This window comes from Aquarana catesbeiana, linkage group LG03 (genome assembly GCF_042186555.1).
Source record: "Aquarana catesbeiana isolate 2022-GZ linkage group LG03, ASM4218655v1, whole genome shotgun sequence".
Lineage (NCBI taxonomy): Eukaryota > Metazoa > Chordata > Amphibia > Anura > Ranidae > Aquarana > Aquarana catesbeiana.
The window spans coordinates 597,936,935-597,959,269 of record NC_133326.1 but is presented as its reverse complement, the minus strand read 5'-3'; the positions used below and the strand labels follow the sequence as shown (position 1 = coordinate 597,959,269).

General features: G+C 42.4%; 1 protein-coding gene across 2 annotated transcripts in view; it reads right to left on the bottom strand.

Annotated features, from left to right (window-relative positions):
* Window positions 1-22,335, bottom strand: part of KCNIP3 (potassium voltage-gated channel interacting protein 3) — a 240,095-nt gene that overhangs the window by 149,363 nt on the left and 68,397 nt on the right. The window contains exon 1 of one of the 2 annotated variants that reach the window (XM_073622053.1): window positions 10,310-10,474. The exons of the other annotated variant lie outside the window; for it this stretch is intronic. Coding sequence (XP_073478154.1) covers window positions 10,310-10,406 — 97 coding nt within the window. The 5' untranslated portion in view covers window positions 10,407-10,474. Of the gene's footprint in view, window positions 1-10,309; window positions 10,475-22,335 lie in introns of those variants that run through there. 2 annotated transcript variants of the gene reach the window in all.

Sequence of the window (22,335 nt, the reverse complement as noted above, 5' to 3'; positions counted from 1 at the left end):
TCAGAATTGAATTTGCAGAAAGCTAGATTTCACTTTAAGGATAATTTGCCCTCACTTTTTGAACTGATAATGGGTACCACAGAGACAGTAAGCAATGAGCGGTCTCTCATGTGGACATACAACATGAGATAAGAAATTCTGTACATAAGTAAAAGAAGATATTTGTTTTTTGAGTTGGCCATGAAATACTATTTTCACTATTTTTAGACGTCGATACTTGCTACATTGTGTGATAATGGCCATGATTTGTCAAAAATGGAATAACACATAATAATGTGTAACTATGGCTAAATCAAAAATGGCATATGTGATACAGTCTGTCACTAGAATTACCAAAGCAGTCTTAGTTAGAGCACCCCCCCCCCCATAGCTTATTACCTGATGATCTGGACAGTAAGTTTGAGACAAACTATTTGCCACTGAAAGGGATGCTTACAATGGTCAGTGTTTATTCATTTATATAAAACATTTATCCCTACCAAAAAACAAAACAAACTATTGCTGTAACTGCCTGATAAGTGTTAGCTGGAGTTCAGCTTATAATTGTTAATCTGTATGTAAAGTTCATATACATATTCTGGTTCATCTATCACCTTGTCACAGTCGAGCACTAGAAACGGCCAATACTGAAACTCCACAAACTGAAGTAATAGCAATTAGAAAACATAGCCTTTGAGAGCAACTAAGGGAATATCTTGGATGGGTTCAAATGGAAATTTCTGCAATACAGAAAGTACCAACTTGAGGTCCCAGGGAGTCAACAGAGTCTTAACCAGTGGAAAAGTACATGTGACCCCTTGTACAAAAGGTACACACCAAGAAATGAGAAGCAATAGGTCTCTGAAAGAGAACCCGTCAAGGCCAAAATCTGACCCTTGACTGTACTCAAGGCCAGTCCCTGATTGGCGAAACATCAGGGTGTAGTCCATGACATACTTATAAGGATGAAGTCCCTGAGATTCACACTAGGCAAAATAAGTCCTGTGGTAATCTTCCTGACACCAGCAGAGTAGAAATGACCGAATCAGAGACTCTCCTGTCTCTTAGGACCCTAGCTTTAACAGTCATGCCGTTAAAACCAGTAACGGAAAAGCAGGATGGAAAATTGGACCTTGTGACAGGAGGTTGGATCAGTCTGGAAGGGTCCATGGTTTGTCAACAGACAAGTTTACAATGTTAGAGTACCATGTTCTCCAGGGCCAGGCTGGGGTGATCAGAATCGCCAGATTGCCTTCCACTGGAATCCTGCAAAGCAGATGAGGTAGATACTGTAACGATGGAAAGGTATGCATTATGAAGAACTGATCCCACGACACCACCAGAGCATCTACTTCTGCACGGTGGTCCCTAATTCTGCATATGAATCTGTCTAGCTTCACATTGAACTTGGATGCCAGAAGATGAACATTCAGGGTTCCCCACCTTCTGCAGAGTTTTTCAAACACTTCTGGGTGAACAGCCCACTCCCCTGAAGTCAGTCGTTGACAGCTGAGAACCTGACTATTTTCCATGTTGGGAATGTGGATGGCGGATAGTGCGGAGACATGAAGTTCCACCCAAGACAGGATGAGATCCTCTTCCTCCTGAGCAGCCAGATATCTGGTGCCTTTCTTATGATGTGTGTACATCTTCACTGTGGTGTTCGATTAAATGCTTAGAGCAGTGGTTCTCAGCTCCTGTACTCAGGACCCACTAACAGGTCAGGTTTGCAAGATAACTGAAATACATCACAGGTGATACATTTGCTGCTCAGTGATTGCCGTATTTCAGTCTGCAATGCCCCCAGGTAATACTTAAAATGTGGCCTGTTAGTGGGTCCTGAGGATAAGAGTTGAGAACCACTTTCTTAGAGAGAGGCCATTCAGCTGCACCAACCAATGCAGCAGTATAAGATGAATAGCCCTCAATTCCAGGATCTTGATGGACACACACCCACTGGACACTCATTCTGGGGTGAAACCACTTCAGGGAGTCCAACATCTATGTTCCCTTGTACCATGTTGACAAGACACTCAATCAGAAGGGCCTGGAATGAAACTGGGCAAACTGAATTCCCTCAGAAGTGATTACGATTTATCCCACAACCCTCATGCAAAGTGAAATCAAGGGATTTATCAAAGTTTGAAGCAACTCCACCTGAGTTCTCATAGCAAGGCGTTTGTCGTGGGGTAGGAGCACTCTCGACTAAATAGTTTCCACTATTCAGCCTAAATATTTCAACCTTTGGGTTGGTACTATGGCTGACTTCTGGAAACCATCCAAACCTTTCCAGAATCTGCACCATTTAACCCCTTGCCGTCCGCCTCACGCCTATATACGTCGGCAAAGTGGCACATTCCTGCAAATCGCCATACGGGTACTTGGGCTCCTTTAACCACTTTAATACCAGGCACTTAGACCCAGGCCAATTTTCAGCTTTCAGCGCTGTTGCAATTTGAAAGACAATTGCGCGGTCATGCTACACTGTACCCAAACAATTTTTTTATCATTTTGTTCACACAAATAGAGCTTTCTTTTGGTGGTATTTGATCACCTCTGCAGTTTTTATTTTTTGCGCAACAAATAAAAAAAGACCGAAAATTTTGAAAAAAAAAAGTTTTTCTTTGTTTCTTTTAAAAATGTTTGTAAATAAGTACGTTTTCTTCTTCAATCACAGGCACTGATATGGCTGCACTGACGGGCACTGATACGGCGGCACTGATGGGCACCGATGAGGTGGCACTGATGAGGTGGCACTGATGGGCACTGATGATGGGCACTGATAGGCGGCACTGATGGGCACTGATAGGTGGCACTGATGGGCACTGATAGGTGGCACTGGTATGCGGCACTGATGGGCACTACATTACTAGTACTAGCATTTTAAAAAGTGCACAATGAACACCAAAGCAAGGGGGCACACTGAACAACTCATTTTTCAGTCAGCGCACCCCACACTGTATATGCTACATAGTACTGACCTCTTCACTCTATAGGTTATGTTGTATATTGCACAATGAAGGGGTACAATGATTGCTATGCTGCTTGGGGTTATTTGTTGTGCAATTTTGGGGGTTATTTTAATGAGCACTGTTGGGAGATAATTACTCTAATGTGTGGGTTAATTATTGTGTAATGTTGGTATATAATTATTGTGCATTGCTGGAAATTAATTATTGTGCAGTGCTGGGGGATAATTGCTGTACAATGCTAGGGGATAATTGTTGTGCTATGCTGAGGGTTAACTATTGTGCAGTGTTGGTGTTTAAAGAGGAAGTAAACCCTGATGGGTTTTACTTCCTCTTTTGCTCCCTGCAAAGCCAAAGCCTGCAAATTAAAAGCATAAAGGGCTAGTATGCATCACATACTAGCCCATTATGTGACACTTACCTGCAAACGAATCCATCGCTGTCCCCTGTGCAAGCTGTGTCCATCTTCGCCCCTCTTTCTTCCGGGGGCCGTGGACTCCGGCTCTGTCAGTATAGGCAAGCGCTGGGGAAGAAACGGCATGGGGGTCCGTTTCTTCACAGCGCATGTGCCGATTACATCAACGGTGCACTGCTAGTGAAATATCTCCTAAACGGCGCACGTTTAGGAGATATTTCCACTACCTATAGGTAAGCCTTATTCTAGGCTTACCTATAGTTAAAAGTCAGGAGGGAGGGTTTACAACCACTTTAATTATTGTGCAGTTCTGGGTTAATTGTTGTGCAATGCTGGGGGCTAATTAATGTGCTTTGCTGGGAGGTACTGGGGGTTATTGCTGAATTATCATTGCTGACCTTGACATTTACTGGGAATTATCATTGCTGGCCCTTTACTTACTAGGGGTTGTCATTACTGGCCCAGACATTTGCTGGGAGTTATCATTGTTGGCCCCAAAGGAGCTTATTTTACTCCCACATTCTCTTTAGTGTACCTCCATTTTTGTCTATACAAAGAGGGAAAAGTGGCACACTACAAGCCCACTTTAGTCATACCCACTTTTGGCTACACTGCCTTGTGCTGTCAGCACCAGCACAGGATCAGCACAGAACCCCCCAAAAATTGTCTGGAGCCACCTCTAGATCTAGTACTCTGAGCTTTTTGATTTTTGTCTGCGCACGTATCTGTAGGTGGGTTTGGTCCCTTGTATGCATGTCTATGTATCCTCTCTTATCAGCAGCATATTCATTTTAAGCTTCCAGCTTGGTAGTTCTGGTTTGTCAGGTTAGCAACTAAAAATGTTGATAAAACATTGGTTTATCATATATGCTTTCTTACTTTTTTCTTTTTCAGAGACTGTTTTGCTGTAATTCTGAGCTGCATCTGTAGCAGTATTTTGTACTTTGGCTGTAGCTGGGCCCATAACCTGTTGGAAAGCTGCTGCAAATTGTATTGCACTGTACAAGGATTAAACATAACACATACTACCACCTAGTGGCAGAACTAGTATTTACAGTAAAATATATAAGAATAAGGTTGTTGCACCTAAGTCTGTACAAACAGCATGTTCACGCATATACTTTAAGTGCTACTGATGCTGGAGCAATTAAGACCAATGCCTCTAGATTCATTAAAGAGATTGCTGCCATTATTAATTCATTACTTTTTTATTTTGCAATATTAGGACCTAATTCACAAAACGTTTTCTTCTGAGAAAAAACAAAGCATAGTTGTCAGCCTCTCTATGTTGTTTACAAAAATATTTAAGAAATGGTGCCTCCCCAAAAATACCAGACAACCAAACCAAAAAGAAGGCAGGAATTTGAGGTTGCAGGAAGGAAATCTGCACAATTCCACCATCAACACAGACAGTGCTGACAGGGAAATCACTCCTGCCAAGCCTGGGCTGTTTTCAGTTAATGCCACAACTGCCCCCCCCCTCCCCTAGTTTATTAGAATCATGCATGGTAATATGCATATAACAGCAAAGAATCTTAGTGGCAGAAAGCATACTTTATGTAAATAGGGGTTGACCTAATGAAGATGTGAACCTTCTGCTCATGAAACATCCATGAAGTATTTAAAGTAGTGCTAAACACTCAGCATTTATTTACTTAATGCACTGTTATTAAAGAGGAACTGCAGTCTGCTCACATAATTTGTAATAAAAACATCTTTGCCATTCTGAAGCTTCCCTCCAACCACTTTGCATATTATTTTATACATACAATACTGCGATTCTTTACTTGCCAAATATGCTGTAGAAATCTTCCTCCTCTGAGTCTGGCTGCAACCATTTTAACTGTGGGCAGCTGAAGCTGCTGCCTGTTCACTTCCTGGATTTACACAGACACACCTCCAGCTCTGCAGCTCTCATTGGCCCTCTTATGACTCATCCCCCCTCCCTTCCTGGCAAACTCTCACGAGAGTGAGAGAGAGAGCTGTGCATGATGTCGTAAGCCTAGGCTTTTTTCCAGACAAGAAACAGGAAGTGGGCTGTATAAAGTATTTACTGGCAGAAAAAAAAGTGTTTTACTATCCAAAGTTAAAACAACAAGGGCATAAGATGTAATAGATGGAAAGATGGAAAAATGACTGAAGGTCTACTTTAAGTAGTGACACGTGCCCAGTACATCTTAACGAGGTTGTATACCCTCCTGTATGCTTTGTAGCTAGAGTTAAGCCTAGAATAAGGCTTACCTCTAGGTACTGTAAGTATATTGTAAACATGCACCGTTTAGGAGATATTTACTGCACCGATGATGTCATTGGCCCATGCACTCTGAAGGAACGGCCACCTGTGCCGCTTCTTCAGGAGCGCATGCCATGAACGGCAGCTCCTGCCCGCACATGCGGGAGTGACGTCACGCGGCTCCGGGCGGTCACACAGCCGGAGTCCACGGCCCCTGAAGGAAGACGGACGAAGATGGATGCGGCCTGCATTGGGACGACGCTGGCTTCATTTGCAGGTAAGTGTCACATAATGTGCTAGTATGCGATGCAGAGGTCATCTCTGTCCTCCCTAAACTCCACCCCTTCTAACCCCAAAGAAAACTTTTCACTCAAAATTGGAGTTAAATGGCTGTAAGGCCTTTTATTATAAAAGAAAAAAATAAAAATAAATAAATAACCAACCATAACTTTATATATTTAATAAGGTCCTTGAAGGTACCATGTAAAAAAAACTAAGTAATGCCCCTAGCCGAAAAACACAGCCACAAGGGCAATCCCAGCTGACCTCAGACACCTTACTACTATTAATTGACCGGACCAACTAGAAGACACCATTCCTAAGATGGGTTCCCACTTTTTTCCCAAAACACCAGATTTCAACCACCTTCAAGAATGCTATACTTCCCCCACTATCCTAATCCCGGCTACCATAACCATAGCCAAATCAATCAGGGCGGGAGGGAGCGGACGTTAATCCGACAACTTCTACTCTCCAACTAGATCTGTAACACTACTCCCTGCAAACCTTCCTCCTATACTACTTCCCATCCACATATGACCACATATTTTTCTTAAATGTAGCAACCAATGTCATGTAAATAGTATGCTTTTGAAAGCCAATCATGTAACTACTTTCTACTTTCCTCACTCTTTTTTTAAACACTTAACTCCACACTACCTGGTTCCCCTTCCACTCTGTCATGTCTGCCCTGCACTCAATTCATTTTGTTCCTACCCCTAGGCTTGCCTATACTGTCACTGTAAAAGGATGTGTAAGGCCTCATGCACACTGAATGTTTTTAAAGCTGCTGTTGTTGGTTTCAGGCATTTTTTCTACTGTCAGTAAACTCCCCAGCATGTTATCCTATGTGTCCATAGGCTTTTATCAGTGTTTTTTGGCAAAGGTGTTTTTTGGCTGAAACACCCCCCACCCACCCCCACCCCACCCCCCAGAACTAGTGGGTTTTCAGAGGAGTTTTTCAGCTATAAAAACACTCTAATGCCCTGTACACACGGTCGGACATTGATCGGACATTCCAACAACAAAATCCATGCATTTTTTCTGACGGATGTTGGCTCAAACTTGTCTTGCATACACACGGTCACACAAAGTTGTCGGAAAATCCGATCATTCTGAACGCGGTGACGTAAAACACGTACATCGGGACTATAAATGGGGCAGTAGCCAATAGCTTTCATCTCTTTATTTATTCTGAGTATGCGTGGCACTTTGTGTGTCGGATTTGTGTACACACGATCGGAAATTCCAACAACGGATTTTGTTGTCGGAAAATTTTATAGCCTGCTCTCAAACTTTGTGTGTCGGAAAATCAGATGGAAAATGTGTGATGGAGCCCACACACGGTCGGAATTTCCGACAACAAGGTCCTATCACATATTTTCCGTCAGAAAATCCGACCGTGTGTACGGGGTATTACTCTGATAAAAGCTTAAAAATGATGAAAAATGCATAAAACGCGGTTACTCTGCATCTATCAGTGTTTTTGAGCCATAAGCTTTTGTGGGAGTATAGATTTGCTAAAAAAAAAGCTAAAGAACGCTACAGCTATAAATGCTTAAAACCACTAAAAAACTGAAAAACCCTAGTGCAAAAATGCTGCAAAACTCATTCTACAGCTACATCTTTCTACAGCTTAACACTACTGGCGTTTTTATAGCGTTCAGTGTGCTTGAGGCCTAAGATGTAAGATGTGTAGAGTATGCTGTCCAGTTCTGGGCACCAGTCCTCAGGAAGGATGTACTGGAAATGGAGAGAGTACAGAGAAGGGCAACAAAGCTAATAAAGGGTCTGGAGGATGTTAGTTATGAGGAAAGGTTGCAAGCACTGAACTTATTCTCTCTGGAGAAGAGACGCTTGAGAGAGGATAGGATTTCAATTTTCAAATACCATACTGGTGACCCCACAATAAGGATAAAACTTTTTTGCAGAAGGGAGTTTAACAAGACACGTGGCCACTCATTAAAATTAGAAGAAAAGAGGTTTAACCTTAAACTACATAGAGGGTTCTTTACTTTAAGAGGAACAAGGATGTGGAATTCCCTTCCACAGGGGGTGGAGCATCAATAGTTTCAAGAAACTATTAGATAAGACCCTGAATGACCACAACATACAGGGATATACAATGTAATACTGACATATAATCACACACATAGGTTGGACTTAATGGACTTGTGTCTTTTTTCGACCTCACTTACTATGCAACTATGTAAGATGTGTCAGTTATGACATAATCTGTCAAATCCTGTTCTATTGGTGCAAGAATGTCAGTCACTGAGTTGTCAGTGTGAGAATTTTGACATCCTCTTGTGCCATGCATGACCGAAAAGAATGGTAACATGCATCATCTCTGCTGCATACTGTAGGCCAGCCATCCCCTGTTGCTAATGTCCATACACAGATGATGTAGGGACTGATCAGAGGAACAAATGCCCCATTATGTTGTGCACTACTCGGCTTTGTGATGGTGGATTTACAATTCAAATCAAGCATCTCTGTGTAATAACACTACATGGTGATAATGGGAATTTAAATCCTGTAGATGATAAATCCAATAGTACAGCTGGCTGCTACTGAAACACTAGGGAATTTCCACTTGTAAATACTTCAATCCTCTAAGGGTTCAAAGCAGTGTACTGATGGTTCTATCTTGATTGCAGCAGACACCGTTATGGTCACCAGTTGACCCCCCCCCCCCCCCCCCAACCTTCCTATTGATAAATTCTGAATCCCTGCTCAGAACATGTGTGCAAAACATGAGTTTTATACTGCAGTTTACATTAGATGTGACAGCTGCATTCGTTTTCTTTTTTTTTTCCCTTCTGTTTTCACCTGGTAATCTGGCCAGTAACACATCTCCTCTGTTACAGTGCTCCCACTCTGTATTAAGGAGCACAGGGGCACCTTAGATGGATTGGCAGATTGTTAGATGGATTAGCAGATTTTTATGGACTAACAAATTGAAATCAGACTCCAGATAACACTCTTTAAAGCGGTTGTTCACTCTGGATTTTTTTTTTTTTAAGTCAGCAAGTACTGTAGCTGCTGACTTTTAATAAAATGACACTTACCTGTTCAGGGATCAGCGATGTTCTCACCCTGGCTAGTTCTTCACTAGCCTTCAGGTTTCTTGGCGACGACATCCTAACAGTGGGAAGCTGTCTATGCCGCTTTCGGCTTCACAGCTGGCTGCCCACTGCACATGTGCCAGCTACACTACTATTTGTGAATGGTCCCACAGTCTTCTGGGACGTGTCACAGAAGACTTAGTGGAAGTAGGGGGGTAGGAGAACTTATGCTCTGATCACCTAGGAAGTGGGAATGGGTATCTGTCAAAACTAGATACCCGCTCACCACCCCAAAAAATGTCATGTCAAATATGGGAAAGAAGGGGTGCAGGAAAACTTAAAGCAGAACTTCCCTTTTGGGTGGAGTTCCGCTTTATGCAGTTACAGCAACAGTTTTTTCCTTTTGAGATAAAAGTTTTACTTAAATAAATACAAACTGATCATTGTAATCACTGGTGTCAGTAGTAAATGGTTTGTCTCAAAACTCTAACGGCTAGATCTGCAGGACAGCTTGTTCTGATGAAAAATAACAGACTTACTGGCTGAATCATCGTGTGAGAATTAAGGAAAGAAAGCCTAAAAGAGAAAACAAATGCAGCCATCACATCTAAGAATTGGTAAGCTGCAATATAAGAAATGTTTGCTTTTGGGCTTATCTCCACATTTATTCTGACTTTGCGGATCTGCATGCTTTTTTTAGGACAGTGACTGAGAAAGTATTGAAGCCAGACAATTAAATAACTAGCATTTTAAGAAGGAGGTAAGGGATGGCAGCATTTATATGTCAGGACAGGTTTCCTTAAACCAGTAAATTCATCTCATGTCTTATTCCCTGTACACACGGTCGGACATTGATCGGATATTCCGACAACAAAATCCATGGATTTTTTCCGACGAATGTTGGCTCAAACTTGTCTTGCATACACACGGTCGCACAAAGTTGTCGTAAAATCCGATCAGTCTGAACGTGGTGACGTAAAACACATACGTCGGGACTATAAACGGGGCAGTAGCCAATGGCATTGTTCTCTTAATTTATTCTGAGCATGCGTGGCACTTTGTGCGTCGGATTTGTGTACACACGATCGGAATTTCCGACAACGGATTTTGTTGTCGGAAAATTTTATAGCCTGCTCTCAAACCTTGTGTGTCGGAAATTCCGATGGAAAAAGTCTGATGGAGCCCACACACGATCGGAATTTCCGACAACACAATCTGATCGCACTTTTTCCGTCGGAAAACCGTGTGTACAGGGCATAAGGGTCTCTGTTAGTATTTAGTATGTGTAAGTGCTGATATATCATGGCAGCAGATATACACAAATACACTCCAGAAGATAGTTGTAATAGAAAAACAGAAATGTCACCTGCTGCCCGATGTCTCTCCTGGGTTGTCCTCTGTAGAAGGCTCATCCTTCTCTTCTGATTTCTGTGCACTTTCATGAGGCTCATGCTTGCCCCCATCAGTTCCTGCAACTCTGCTTAGTATGATCTCTGGGTAGAAGCCACTTTCTAGGTTGTTACATGCGAGACTCTTACATTTATAGGCCTTCCCCTTTGAAAATGCTAACACCTTCCTCTTTCACGCAGAGATCTGAAAACACCTTTGTGTTTTTCTTCTTTCTTCTATAACTTCAAAAGGCCGGAGAACTTCAAAGGACAATTCTGTCACATGGACTGGCCTGAGCTCTCCACTGTATTATTATTTTTTTTATTACCATGTACTATTGTACTATTGTGTGCAAAATAGTGGACACGCTGCAAGATTTTAAGGGGTTCACATAAGGAACCCAGCATTTCTAAATGGCAGTACATGCAATACCTTTTTCATTTTGCTTAGAAATAAATGAACAAAAGTAAAAGGACAGGGGTGCCAGATGTAGCAGCTATTATGTTGAGGATCACTACAGAGTTCCAACTCTAAACATTTGACCGCACAAATAATTTGTAAAGGGATCCACCCACTCCTGCTGCTTAATGTAGCATATTTGGGCTATGCATCACTCGCTTTTCTCCTGCCAGCTGGAAATACTGATAAAAACACAATGGGCGTTCCTGCATTCATAGTGTTTACTTTCCTTTATTCATCCTTTCATCAGTGACAACTTTAGCCAATTCCACTAGCTATAAATGTGTATATAGACTACACTGCCAAAAATGTGAATCAAGATTATTAAAATTTTTACCACATATAAATGTGCAAAAAAAATAAATAAATGAACAGCACCAAAAAATATAACTAATGCCCAATCTATCAATAAGTCCCATTCAAATGATAGTTACTTAAAAAACAAAAGGTAAGTGAACAGGTGCTGGTACATTGGTAACAGATAAGCACCTAACCACTTCCAGGTACTCCAGGTGACCCCACATGGGTGTAAACTCACCACAATGGATGGACCTTCTATTACTAGATATGTCTCACTGCGCTTTTTTTGGTTGTATCCAGTGTGTGGACCCAACTTGACCATTCATATGCACCAGGATATGATTCCTTCCAATGCCATACACCACCACTCAAAAAACAGTATCAGGGAAAAGGTTCATTGCGCAAACCAGCTGACTTTTTTAAACCATATAAAACCTTACAATTGCACTGCACTCACGTGTATATGTTCTTAAGGACTAGCACTAGATACTGTACATACAGGGCTTATGGTTAAGATGGCTGCAGCCACCCTAAAACCGGAAGCTGGCTTTCACTCCAGGGATGAGATGTAACACAATAGCTGGGGAACATTGCCTCAACTAGTTTCATCTGTAATTGGATGTCTTAGGGAAGCTTAGTCTCGGGACAGTGGCAATCATCTTAATCATAAGCGCTATTTAATATTACAGAGCAACTAACACCACCTTTGATACTTCGTAATAATTGAAGCCACCTAGCTTGATGAGACCAACATAAACTTATTGCATTCAGATGGTGTCAAGCGTGTGTAGTGGCAACCAGGTGAGGAGTACAAAGATAAGTCTGTCTTGCCTACAGTCAAGCATGATGGTGGGAGTGTCATGGTCTGGGGCTGCATGAGTGCTGCCGGCACTGGGGAGCTACAGTTCATTGAGGGAACCATGAATGCCAACATTTACTGTGACATACTGAAGCAGAGCATGATCCCCTTCCTTTGGAGACTGTGCCGCAGGGCAGTATTCCAGCATGATAACGACCCCAAACACACCTCCAAGACTATTACTGCCTTGCTAAAGAAGCTGAGGGTAAAAATGATGGACTGGCTATTAGCATGTCTCCAGACATAAACCCTATTGAGCATCTGTGGGGCAGGTAGAGAAGCGCAAGGTCTCTAACATCCACCAGCTCCGTGATGTTGTCATGGAGGAGTGGAAGAGGACTCCAGTGGCAACCTGTGAAGCTCTGGTGAACTCCATGCCCAAGAGGGTTAAGGCCCCATTCACACTAGCGCGTTTTTTTATGCATTTTGCATTTTGCAGAAATGCACGGGAATTTTTTAACATGGGTTCCTATGGAACATGTTCACATCAATGCTTTTTTGTATCTCTGCGTTTTTGGAAAGGGTCGGGGACTTTTTTTCATGCAAAAAGCAGCGTTTTGCATGTAATGGTTTTCAATGGACAAGCATCAAAAACGCAAGTGCACCGTTTTTGCAGCGTTTTTGATGCGTTTTTGGTGCGTTTTTGGTGCGTTTTTGCCGTTTTTTTTTTTTTTTTTTTTTAATTTATTTTTTTTTGTAATTTTTTTTAAGACTGTAAAAAAAAAAGAAAAAAAAAAAAAAAACGCAAAACGCAAATCGCGGCAAAAACGCGGCAAAAACGCCGCAAAAACGCGGCAAAAACGCGGCTCAAAAACGTGGCAAGCATGAAAAAAAAACCTCCAAAAACACTCAAAAGCAACATGCATAGGTGTGAATCGAGCCTTAGGCAGTGCTCGAAAATAATGGTGGCCACACAAAATATTGAGGCTTTGGGCCCAATTTGGACATTTTCACTTAGGGGTGTACTCACTTTTGTTGCCAACACTTTAGACATTAATGGCTGTGTGTTGAGTTATTTTGAGGGGACAGCAAATTTACACTGTTATACAAGCTGTACACTCACTACTATACATTGTAGCAAAGTGTCATTTCTTCAGTGTTGTCACACGAAAATATATAATAAAATAATTACAAAAATGTGAGGGGGTGCACTCACTTTTGTGAGATACTGTATATATAGCATACCTGTATGTCAATACAGGTAAGCCATACATACAGTATTTAATTTTTTTTGTTGTTTATATGTATATGCTGCGCTGATTTATTTAGTCCTGTTGTACATTCAATACCCAGAGGACCATGAATCCCTTTGTTCCCCAACAAGATGTTTTTTCCAAGCTGGATTATAGAATATTTTATTGTATTTTTAAATACAGTTCTTCAATAACTATTAGCATTAAAAGCTCTGAGAACACCAAGAAATGAATAATACAGAGAAATAGGGACCAGATCGATATTGACAGATAAGGAGATTTCCTGGAACAAACAATTCCAGGCAATGGTTAAATAAAACTATCATAGACCCTGGGTTGTAAGTCAAGTTGTGGGCCTCTTAGAACCAATCAAGCAACAGAAGTAACTGTAATCCTATATCTACTTATTGTATAAGTTATGTATAAGATGATCCTAAAATCTAGCCTCTCATTCAGTGTTATGTAAACCCCAAGGACTACTTCTATCAAACTTCAGGGTACTTCTGTTTTATATACTAAATTCTACATTAGTATAGGAAACAATACATAACATATAAAGCAAAGTCAGTGTAAGAGCTATTTAAAAGGTCAGTACATCCAAAACTGATATTTTAGTTTTTTGTAAAAGTTAAAACCTCACATTCTTTATATAATTCGGTTACTCTATTGGTGAGATTTCTGCACTTCAGAGGTCATTGCTGTCACACTTTCTGTTTCCATGAGGACTTTCCACAGTTCTTGTTGGACTATTAATAATTGTATATTATGGTGAATATGACCAGAGCTAGAACACACAAAGGTGGATGGGAAAACTAAGAACCTTCAGTAGGACAGGAACAATCAGGAATTTCGACAGGGCATTAGTGAGATCTCTGCAAATGAGTTCCTGGATCTACATACCTGCTGTGGCTATAATGAGGTGCTGCTACTGTCTGCATTGGACTTTTGTATACTACTGAAAATGAAAGAGGATCTGAAACAATGGAAGGTGAGTGGGAACATCAACAATTTCCATCGGATCAAGTTTGAAATAGGCCATAATGCCGCGTACACGCGATCGGAAATTCAGCCAGCAAAAGACCGATGTGAGCTTTTGGTCAGAAAATGCGACCGTGTGTATGCTCCATTGGACTTTTGCTAGCGGAATTGCGATCGTCTGTACAAATTCCGACGCGCAAAATTCCTACGCATGCTCGGAAACAATTCGACGCATGCTCAGAAGCATTGAATTCATTTTCATTTTCTTGGCTCGTTGTAGTGTTGTACGTCACCGTGTTCTTGACGGTCAAAAGTTCAGGGAACTTTTGTGTGACCGTGTGTATGCAAGGCAAGCTTGAGCAGAATTCCGTCGGAAAAACCATCCAAGTTTTTTCCAACGGAAAATCCGCTTGTGTGTAGGCGGCATTACACTTTCATAGTGCTTGTGACCAATGGGTGCAGCTGGGAAATCACAGAAGAAAAACGGCTGCCAGAGAGATAATTAACCCACTGGAGTCTACACAGACTGAAAATGTAAAATTTGTGTCATCTAAAGTCTCTTAAAGAGAAGTAAGGGTTTTTTTTTTTTCCAGTATCATACTTACCTAGGTGGATGCTGCATCTGTCCCCTGCCGCCTCTGCACTGAGAGCCGAGCGATCGAACATCACCAAAGGCTCTGTTCTCACAGCTCCCCAAGCAGAGAGCCGCTGACTGTCAATCAGCAGCTCTCCGCTCTGCCCCCCCCCCCGCTCACTGGAGCGCTGAGCTGTGGAGGAGGCAGAGCAGCAGTCTCAGGCTCTCAGCGGCTCGCTGAGAGGCTGAGATGGGTATCAGTCCAGAGTCCAGGCATCTGGCGGATCCAGACTTTACTGTCGTGATGACGCGGAGCCTGTACTGATTCCTGTGAAGTCAGCGTCTCTGCTGAAAACCGGTCACAGGAGTGCAAAACGAATTGCACTCCTGTGACCCGTAGGAGAAGCCCAGCCAAACGAGCTCAGGCTGGACTTTAAAGGAGAAATGCAGAAAGTGAAAAAACATAAACGCATACATACTCACCTATATGGCTGCAACATCAGTCCAATGCTGTAGCTGCCCCTGCGGCTCTAAGCCTGAGAACTTAGTAAACACATGACCACTGATCACTCTTGGGTGCGCACTGAGGACAGAGTGGTTACTGCCAGTCACCAATGTGTGCTCTGCCAGTCACCACTTTGTGCTCTGCCCCTCCAGTGCTCACTTTTTAAAGTATAACAAGAGGTTAAACTTTTTACAATTTTGGATAGACTGGAGAGGGTTTGGATCACCTGTCATGTTTTTATTGCTGTCTGTTGCCGCATTAGGGAGGTTCAGCCTCTCTATTTGTCCTGGTGACCATTATTACTGAAAGTGAAAGAAAATCTCAACTTTTAGGTTGTCATCAGAACAGGAACAGATGGGAAATCTTCCAAGGATTACATTAGTTCCCACTGCTTGTTTTTGATATGGGACAGGAAGTGGAGGTAAATCTCCCCAATCGGACACAGATGTCAAAAAACTGACAGGAGTTATAAACCTCTCTAACTGTATGCATTTTTTTTTTTAATTGCCTTTAGTTTGCCTTTTACCAAAATATCATACTTCAGTAAACCTATCGTTCAGCTTAAAATTATTGCTTTTATCTTGAAAAGCTACTTTAATGGAATGGCAGTGGTGAAAAAAAGCACTTGTGGGTTTAGTAGGTTAGCCACCTGTCCGGGATTCACCTGGATAGTTTGGGTTTGGAGCCTTGCATCCGGGTTTCAGACTGCCTGAAACCCGGACACATTGTTCAGACTGGACTAGGGCTTCCCAGCAGGGTTGCTGGCTGCAGTTGTCTAAGCTGAGAGTGTCTGTTACACTCTCTTTCACACTGCCCAAAGCCAACACTAACAATCCCCCCCCCCAAACACACACACAGACGGGAAAGGAGAGAGGGCTCAATCTGCACCTCTTACTCCTGCCCCTACACCTCTGTGTCTGCCCACACTCCATTCCTTGGCACTGTGCCTCAGTGGGGGCTGGAAAATTGAAGTACACCAGCCTCAGATACACCTGGATGAGAGGTGCTGACTGCCAAGGGGTGAGTGAGCTCACCATCCATCCCTGTCTGTGACTGAAGTCTCCCCCCTTCTCCTGCCTCTGAGAGAGTACACTAAGGTAAATCAGGGTTCTCAGAGCACCCCTTACATCAGAGTTCCCCTTTACACCAAAGGGCACAGTGTTCCCCCTTACATCAAAGTCCTCTCCGTACATCAGAGTTCTCAGTGTTCCCCCTTAATTCAGGGTTCCCAGAGAATCCCTTATGTTAGAGTCCCCAGAGTTCTCCCTTACATCAGAGTCTGCAGAGTTCCCCCTTACAGTGAAAGGGAACTCTGCAAGTTCAGATGTAAAAGGGGAACTCTGTGGACTCTGATGTAAAGGGGAACTCTGTGGACTCCGATGTAAAGGGGAACTCTGTGGACTCTGATGTAAAGGGGAACTCTTGTTATTAACTTCATATGATTAGAAATGTTATTTAATAGCACAATATATGTATAGTTTGTACTATAAAAAAAAATTGCTATGCGCCGCTAAAGTGTTCGGGTTTGACTTGAAGAAAAGGTGGCAGCCCTAGGGTTTAGCCAATCATGCCTACATATTCTATGCTATAACGTATCCCTCTTTCTCACCTCAGAAAGTTGGGAGGCATGCATACCTAATTGGCAAACAGCATTTCTAGCTCATTGCAGCTATAACTTTCATGAGCTGGTGCCTCAAGGCCAACCTCTTTAACATTACACTAAACACTATCATTTATTTAACATGTTGATAATGTTTAACTTCATTGCCCAGCAGAGCGCACGGTGGGGAGACAATAAAACTCAAATGTCTGCACATTACTTTCACCCAGTGGAGGTGGCAGCGCTACATTATTTAACCCAGTTAGAGCATCCAGCCTTGTCAAACGCTATTCACTGTGTGCAATAGCTTCCAGGTAAAAGCCATTACAGGACGTGGAAATGTGATCAGTGCAGCAGTTCTACACCATATTGTTTTATACAACACTGCATACAGAGATAGGTAAATGTATCCATGGACATTAGGTGATGGTTGATGATGTCATGACCAGGCAATAACTGACATGTCTACAGGCCATTTCAGACCGTGGCCTGTAGACACTTTGGTCAATGGAGCGTGAGGAAAAAGTCTGCTGAACAGTTTGGATCATTTTGGCTGACAGATATAACATGGTTGGTAGGAATTCAAAGAAGTCACTTTTTAGAAAATAAAATAATAAATGAACATTTTTTTGCAGGTAAAAAAAATGTGCATTTATTGTTTATTTTTTGGAGCCTGTGAAGCATCTGCTGGTCGCTGGTGCCATGCAGGTCTCTTGCAAATCTGTCAGCGTATCTGTGTGCCTGTACATCCCATATGGGCAAGCAGAAAGTTCATTGAGGACTACAAACTGACAGCCACAAAGGATGTTGGGGCTTGTAGTTCTTTCACACACAGAGCTGCATGAATGAATGACGCGGCTGTCTGGGTAAACTTAGGCCTCATGCCCACGGACGTTTTTACAGCCACTTTTTTGAGCATTTTTTGCAGCTTAAAAACGCCTCTCCATCTTAGCCTATTGCCTCATGCCCACCATGGCATTTTTGAGCTGTAAGTGCCATAGGCATTTTTAAGCTCCAAATAAAAAAACAGGACCAGTGAGTTCTAAGGCTCCAGCGCTAGAGCTGTAAAAATGCCAGACACCGGTAAAAGGTGTTAAACGCGATTTAACGAGGCTTAACGTTGTATTTGTATACACAGCGTTATGCACCGTCCCACGTTTCTCTGTCTCTATTCAAAATCAATGGTTCCCTACGGGAGCCCATTGATTTGAGTAGAAGTCTCACCAGAAGTTGGATCAAGATGATCCGACTTGCGGTGCGATTTGTATGCTGAGAATCTTGAAGGGGAACCCTGACAAAATTTTTCGTGAGGTTCCCCCCAAGATTCATACCAGACCCTGGCATGAATGCAGATGCAGCCCGGCAGGTCAGGAAAGGGGGGGGGGGGGGGAGAGCGAGCGCCCTCCCCCCTCCTCCTGGACCATACCAGGCCACATGCCCTCAACATGGGGGGTGGGTGCTTTGGATCAGAGGGGGCCCCTGCGCCCCCCCCCCCCCACCCAAAAGCACCTTGTCCCCATGTTGATGAGAACAAGGGTCTCTTCCCGACAACCCTTGCCTGGTGGTTGTCGGGGTTTGCGGGCAGGGACTTATAGTGATCTGGAAGCCCACTTTAACAAAGGGCCATCCAGATCACGGCCCCCCACCTTAGGTGAATGAGTATGGGGTATATCGTACCCCTACCCATTCACTGAAATAAAAAAGTGTCAAAAATAAACACACTACACAGGTTTTTAAAGTATTTTAAAACCACACCACCATTATCCTGTAGTTTTTAAGATCAAAGATACAACTATGTTGGTGTCCCTTGTCAATTTTACATTGTATTTTTTAAATGTAATTGCCTACTTCCAAACTGTCATTTGAAGTAAAGCACATAGCCAAGTATTATTCTACACAATTTTTTTTATTCTGCATTAAAAAAAGAAAACAAATAAAATTAGACATGCTATCTGCCATTAGAACTTACCAAAAAAGTGAAACTTGTCTTGCATACACACGGCACACAATTGTTGCCCAAAAATCACGAACGTAGTGACGTACTATATGGTTTTTCAGCTCTTTACCGCCACCCTTTGGGCTCCTTCTGCTAATTTCGTGTTAGTAGAAGTTTGGTGAGTGTTGATTCGCGCTTTTCATTTCGTGCTTTTCAGTCAACCAGACTCGTTGCAGAATCGGAGATGATAACGTGTTATTTATTATTGGCCTTGGAGTTATTGTTTGACATAATTTTTTTGGTTGAATAATGATTTGATTTGAATAATGATTTGATTTGGTATATTTTCTATATTTTTGGATGCATAGAATTCACTTTTTAGTTAAGTTCTAATGGCAGATAGCATGTCTAATTTTATTTGTTTTCTTTTTTTTAATGCAGAATAAAAAAATTGTGGAGAATAATACTGGGCTATGTGTTTTACTACAAATGACAGTTTAGGAGTAGGCAGTTACATTTAAAAAAAATACAATGCAAAATTGACAAGGGACACCAACATAGTTGTATCTTTGATCTTAAAAACTACGGGATAATGGTGTTGTGGTAACTTGCAATAACTGCATCAGTACCACCAGCAAAGCAGCTTCATTATTATCCCAATAAAGAAGAAGAAAATGAGCGCTGCATTTCGAGATTTCATAATTTACCACGTCACAAATTTTAATTCTCCATTGCGAACATTAGTTTACAAGACCGACCGCTTCTGGCTCGTCCTTGCTTCAGAGCATGTGTGTTTGTACTTTGAACTTTTGTCAGACGGACTTGTGTACACACGCTAGGAAAATTCAACAACAGACATTTGTCAGTGGAAAATTTTAAAACCTGCTATCCAACATTTGTCCACGGAAAATCTAACAACAATTGTCCGATGGAGCATACACACGGTCGGATTTTCCGCCAACAGCCTGTCATCACACATTTCCCGTCGGAAAATCCGATCGTGTGTAGGAGGCTTTAGAGAGTACTTGCAATCTCTACACTTAACTACTCTTTCCCAGTCTAAATTTGGAGTTCTTGGAGAAGGATTTTACGGCTGAGGAAATAGAGGCGGCTATTCGTTCATTTTCCAGTGGTAAAACACCTGGGCCAGACGGCCTCCCTGGTGAATGGTACAGAGCGTATGCAACCTTAATTGCACCTAAACTATTGCAGCTATACGCTGATTGCAAAGAACGCTTATCCTTAACCTCTTCTATGAGCCAGGCACATATTGTTCTCATCCCCAAACCTGGTCTTATAGGCAGATTTCCTTGCTAAATTATGACTTCAAGATATTGACCAAGATTCTGGCCACCAGGTTACAGAAGATTCTTCCATCAGCAGTCAATATCAATCAAACTGGTTTCGTACAAGGGAAGTCAGTGGATATTAATTTACGCAAGGTTTTCACACATATACATTTGCCTCCATCTGAGACCTCCAGCGGAGTACTGGTCGCATTAGACATCGAGAAGGCATTCGACTTGGTGGCCTGGTCTTATATGTTATTCGTTCTGGAAACTATGGAATTTGGGATAGAATTTCGCAGATGGATTGACATCTTGTATAGGTCCCCAATGGCGCAGATTAAACTGGGCGGTGCCCTCTCGTCCCCCTTCGCCATTGGATGGGGGATGAGACAGGGTTGCCCACTGTCACCAGCCCTCTTTGCTTTGGTGATGGAGCCACTTGCTTCTGCCATTAGACAGTTTAACATAGTCAGGAGCTTCTAGGTCAGCTCCATACTTGAAAAACTGGCTATGTATGCTGACGACCCTCTAAATGATCCAGGTCCTTCCCTTCAGGAGACCCTGGACATTCTTTCTGATTTCACTGCTCAGGTCTTAAAGTTAACTGGGATAAGTGCCAAATATTGCCAATTGACAATGCAGCAAGATCCCAGGTGGACCCCACTCTTCCCTTGGTATGGACAGGTCAGATTAAATATCTTGGTATCCAGATCTCTCAATCCCCTGCAGACTACTACATGCAAAATTTAGCTCCATTGGTGCAAACTATGAATAAGTAATAATAATAAAAAAATGTATTCAAGATGAAGCTATTGCCTGTTTTTCTTTATGTTCTTAGATATTCCTCGGTGTGGATACCCAAAAAAGTGTTCCGCTTAATAAATACAACTTTGCTCTCTTTTCTCTGGGGCACGAGCCAGCCAAGATTCAAGCTGACGGTGCTACAGAGGCCCTGGAGCGAGGGGGGGTCTGGCTTGTCCAGATCTGTACAAATATTATTTGACTGGCCAGTTGACACACGCGCACAATTGGCTGATATCAGACGAGTCCAATGCAGGGGTGGTTTTGGAAGCAGCTTGTCTGGGCTCCTATGAGGCACTGCGGAATGTACTTTACCGTTGAATTTGAGCGCCTTATCCCCTGACACTGGCTAGGAAGGCTGTCCTGAAAGCATGGTGTGTGGCTCTTTCCTTGCGCCCTGTCCCCTCTGGACATATCTCACCACATAACCCCCTCTAGCTCAACCCGGCTTTACCAGAGTTTATGTCCATACCTGACCCGAATGTCTGGGCACTAAATATGTGGATCAGATATGCACGGGGTGGTCATCTTCGGACTTTTGACGAGTTGAAGCAAAAGTATGATTTATCAAACTTGCATCTGTTTAGATTTCTGCAACTTAGGTATGCTTTTAATACTCAGTTCGAGAACTTGCAAGTGGCTTTCTATACTTCGAATCTGGAGGACTTGCTCAGAGACAAATATATGGTTAAGCCTTTGCCACTATATACAGTGCATTACTACCTAATGTACATGAGGGACTTGAAACCCTCAGGGCTAGATGGGGCGAGGACTTCCCTACAATGGATTCAGAGGATTGGGAGGAGGTGTGCACATACCCCTTCTCACAATTGTTCTCCACAAGGGACAGATTGATTCAATTTAAAATTATACATAGAGTGTATTTCACACCCGCACGACTATATAAAATATACCCAAATATTCCAGATTCCTGTTGCCTATGTGCCGCACCCAGGGCCGGCCCACGACATTGTGCTGCCTGGTACCAAGAATGAAATGCTGCCCCACCCCCCCCAAAAAAAATCACGCCCACCAAAATGCCCCCACATCCATTATTTTATATCATAATAATTAAAGAGGACCTGTCATGGCAGTATACATGTATATAGGAGTATAAAGAGGACCTGTCATGGCTCTATACATGTATATGAGTATAAAGAGGACCTGTCATGGCTCTATACATGTATATAGGAGTATAAAGAGAACCTGTCATGGCTCTATACATGTATATAGGCGTATAAAGAGGACCTGTCATGGCACTATACATGTATATAGGAGTATAGAGAGGACATGTCATGTTTTTTTTACATGTATAGGAGTATAAAGAGGACCTCTCATGGCTCTATACATGTATATAGGAGTATAAAGAGGACCTGTCATGGCTCTATACATGTATGCAGGAGTATAAAGAGGACCTGTCATGGATCTATACATGTATATAAAAGAATAAAGAGGACCAGTCATGGCTCTATACATGTATATAGGAGAATAAAGAGGACCTGTCATGGC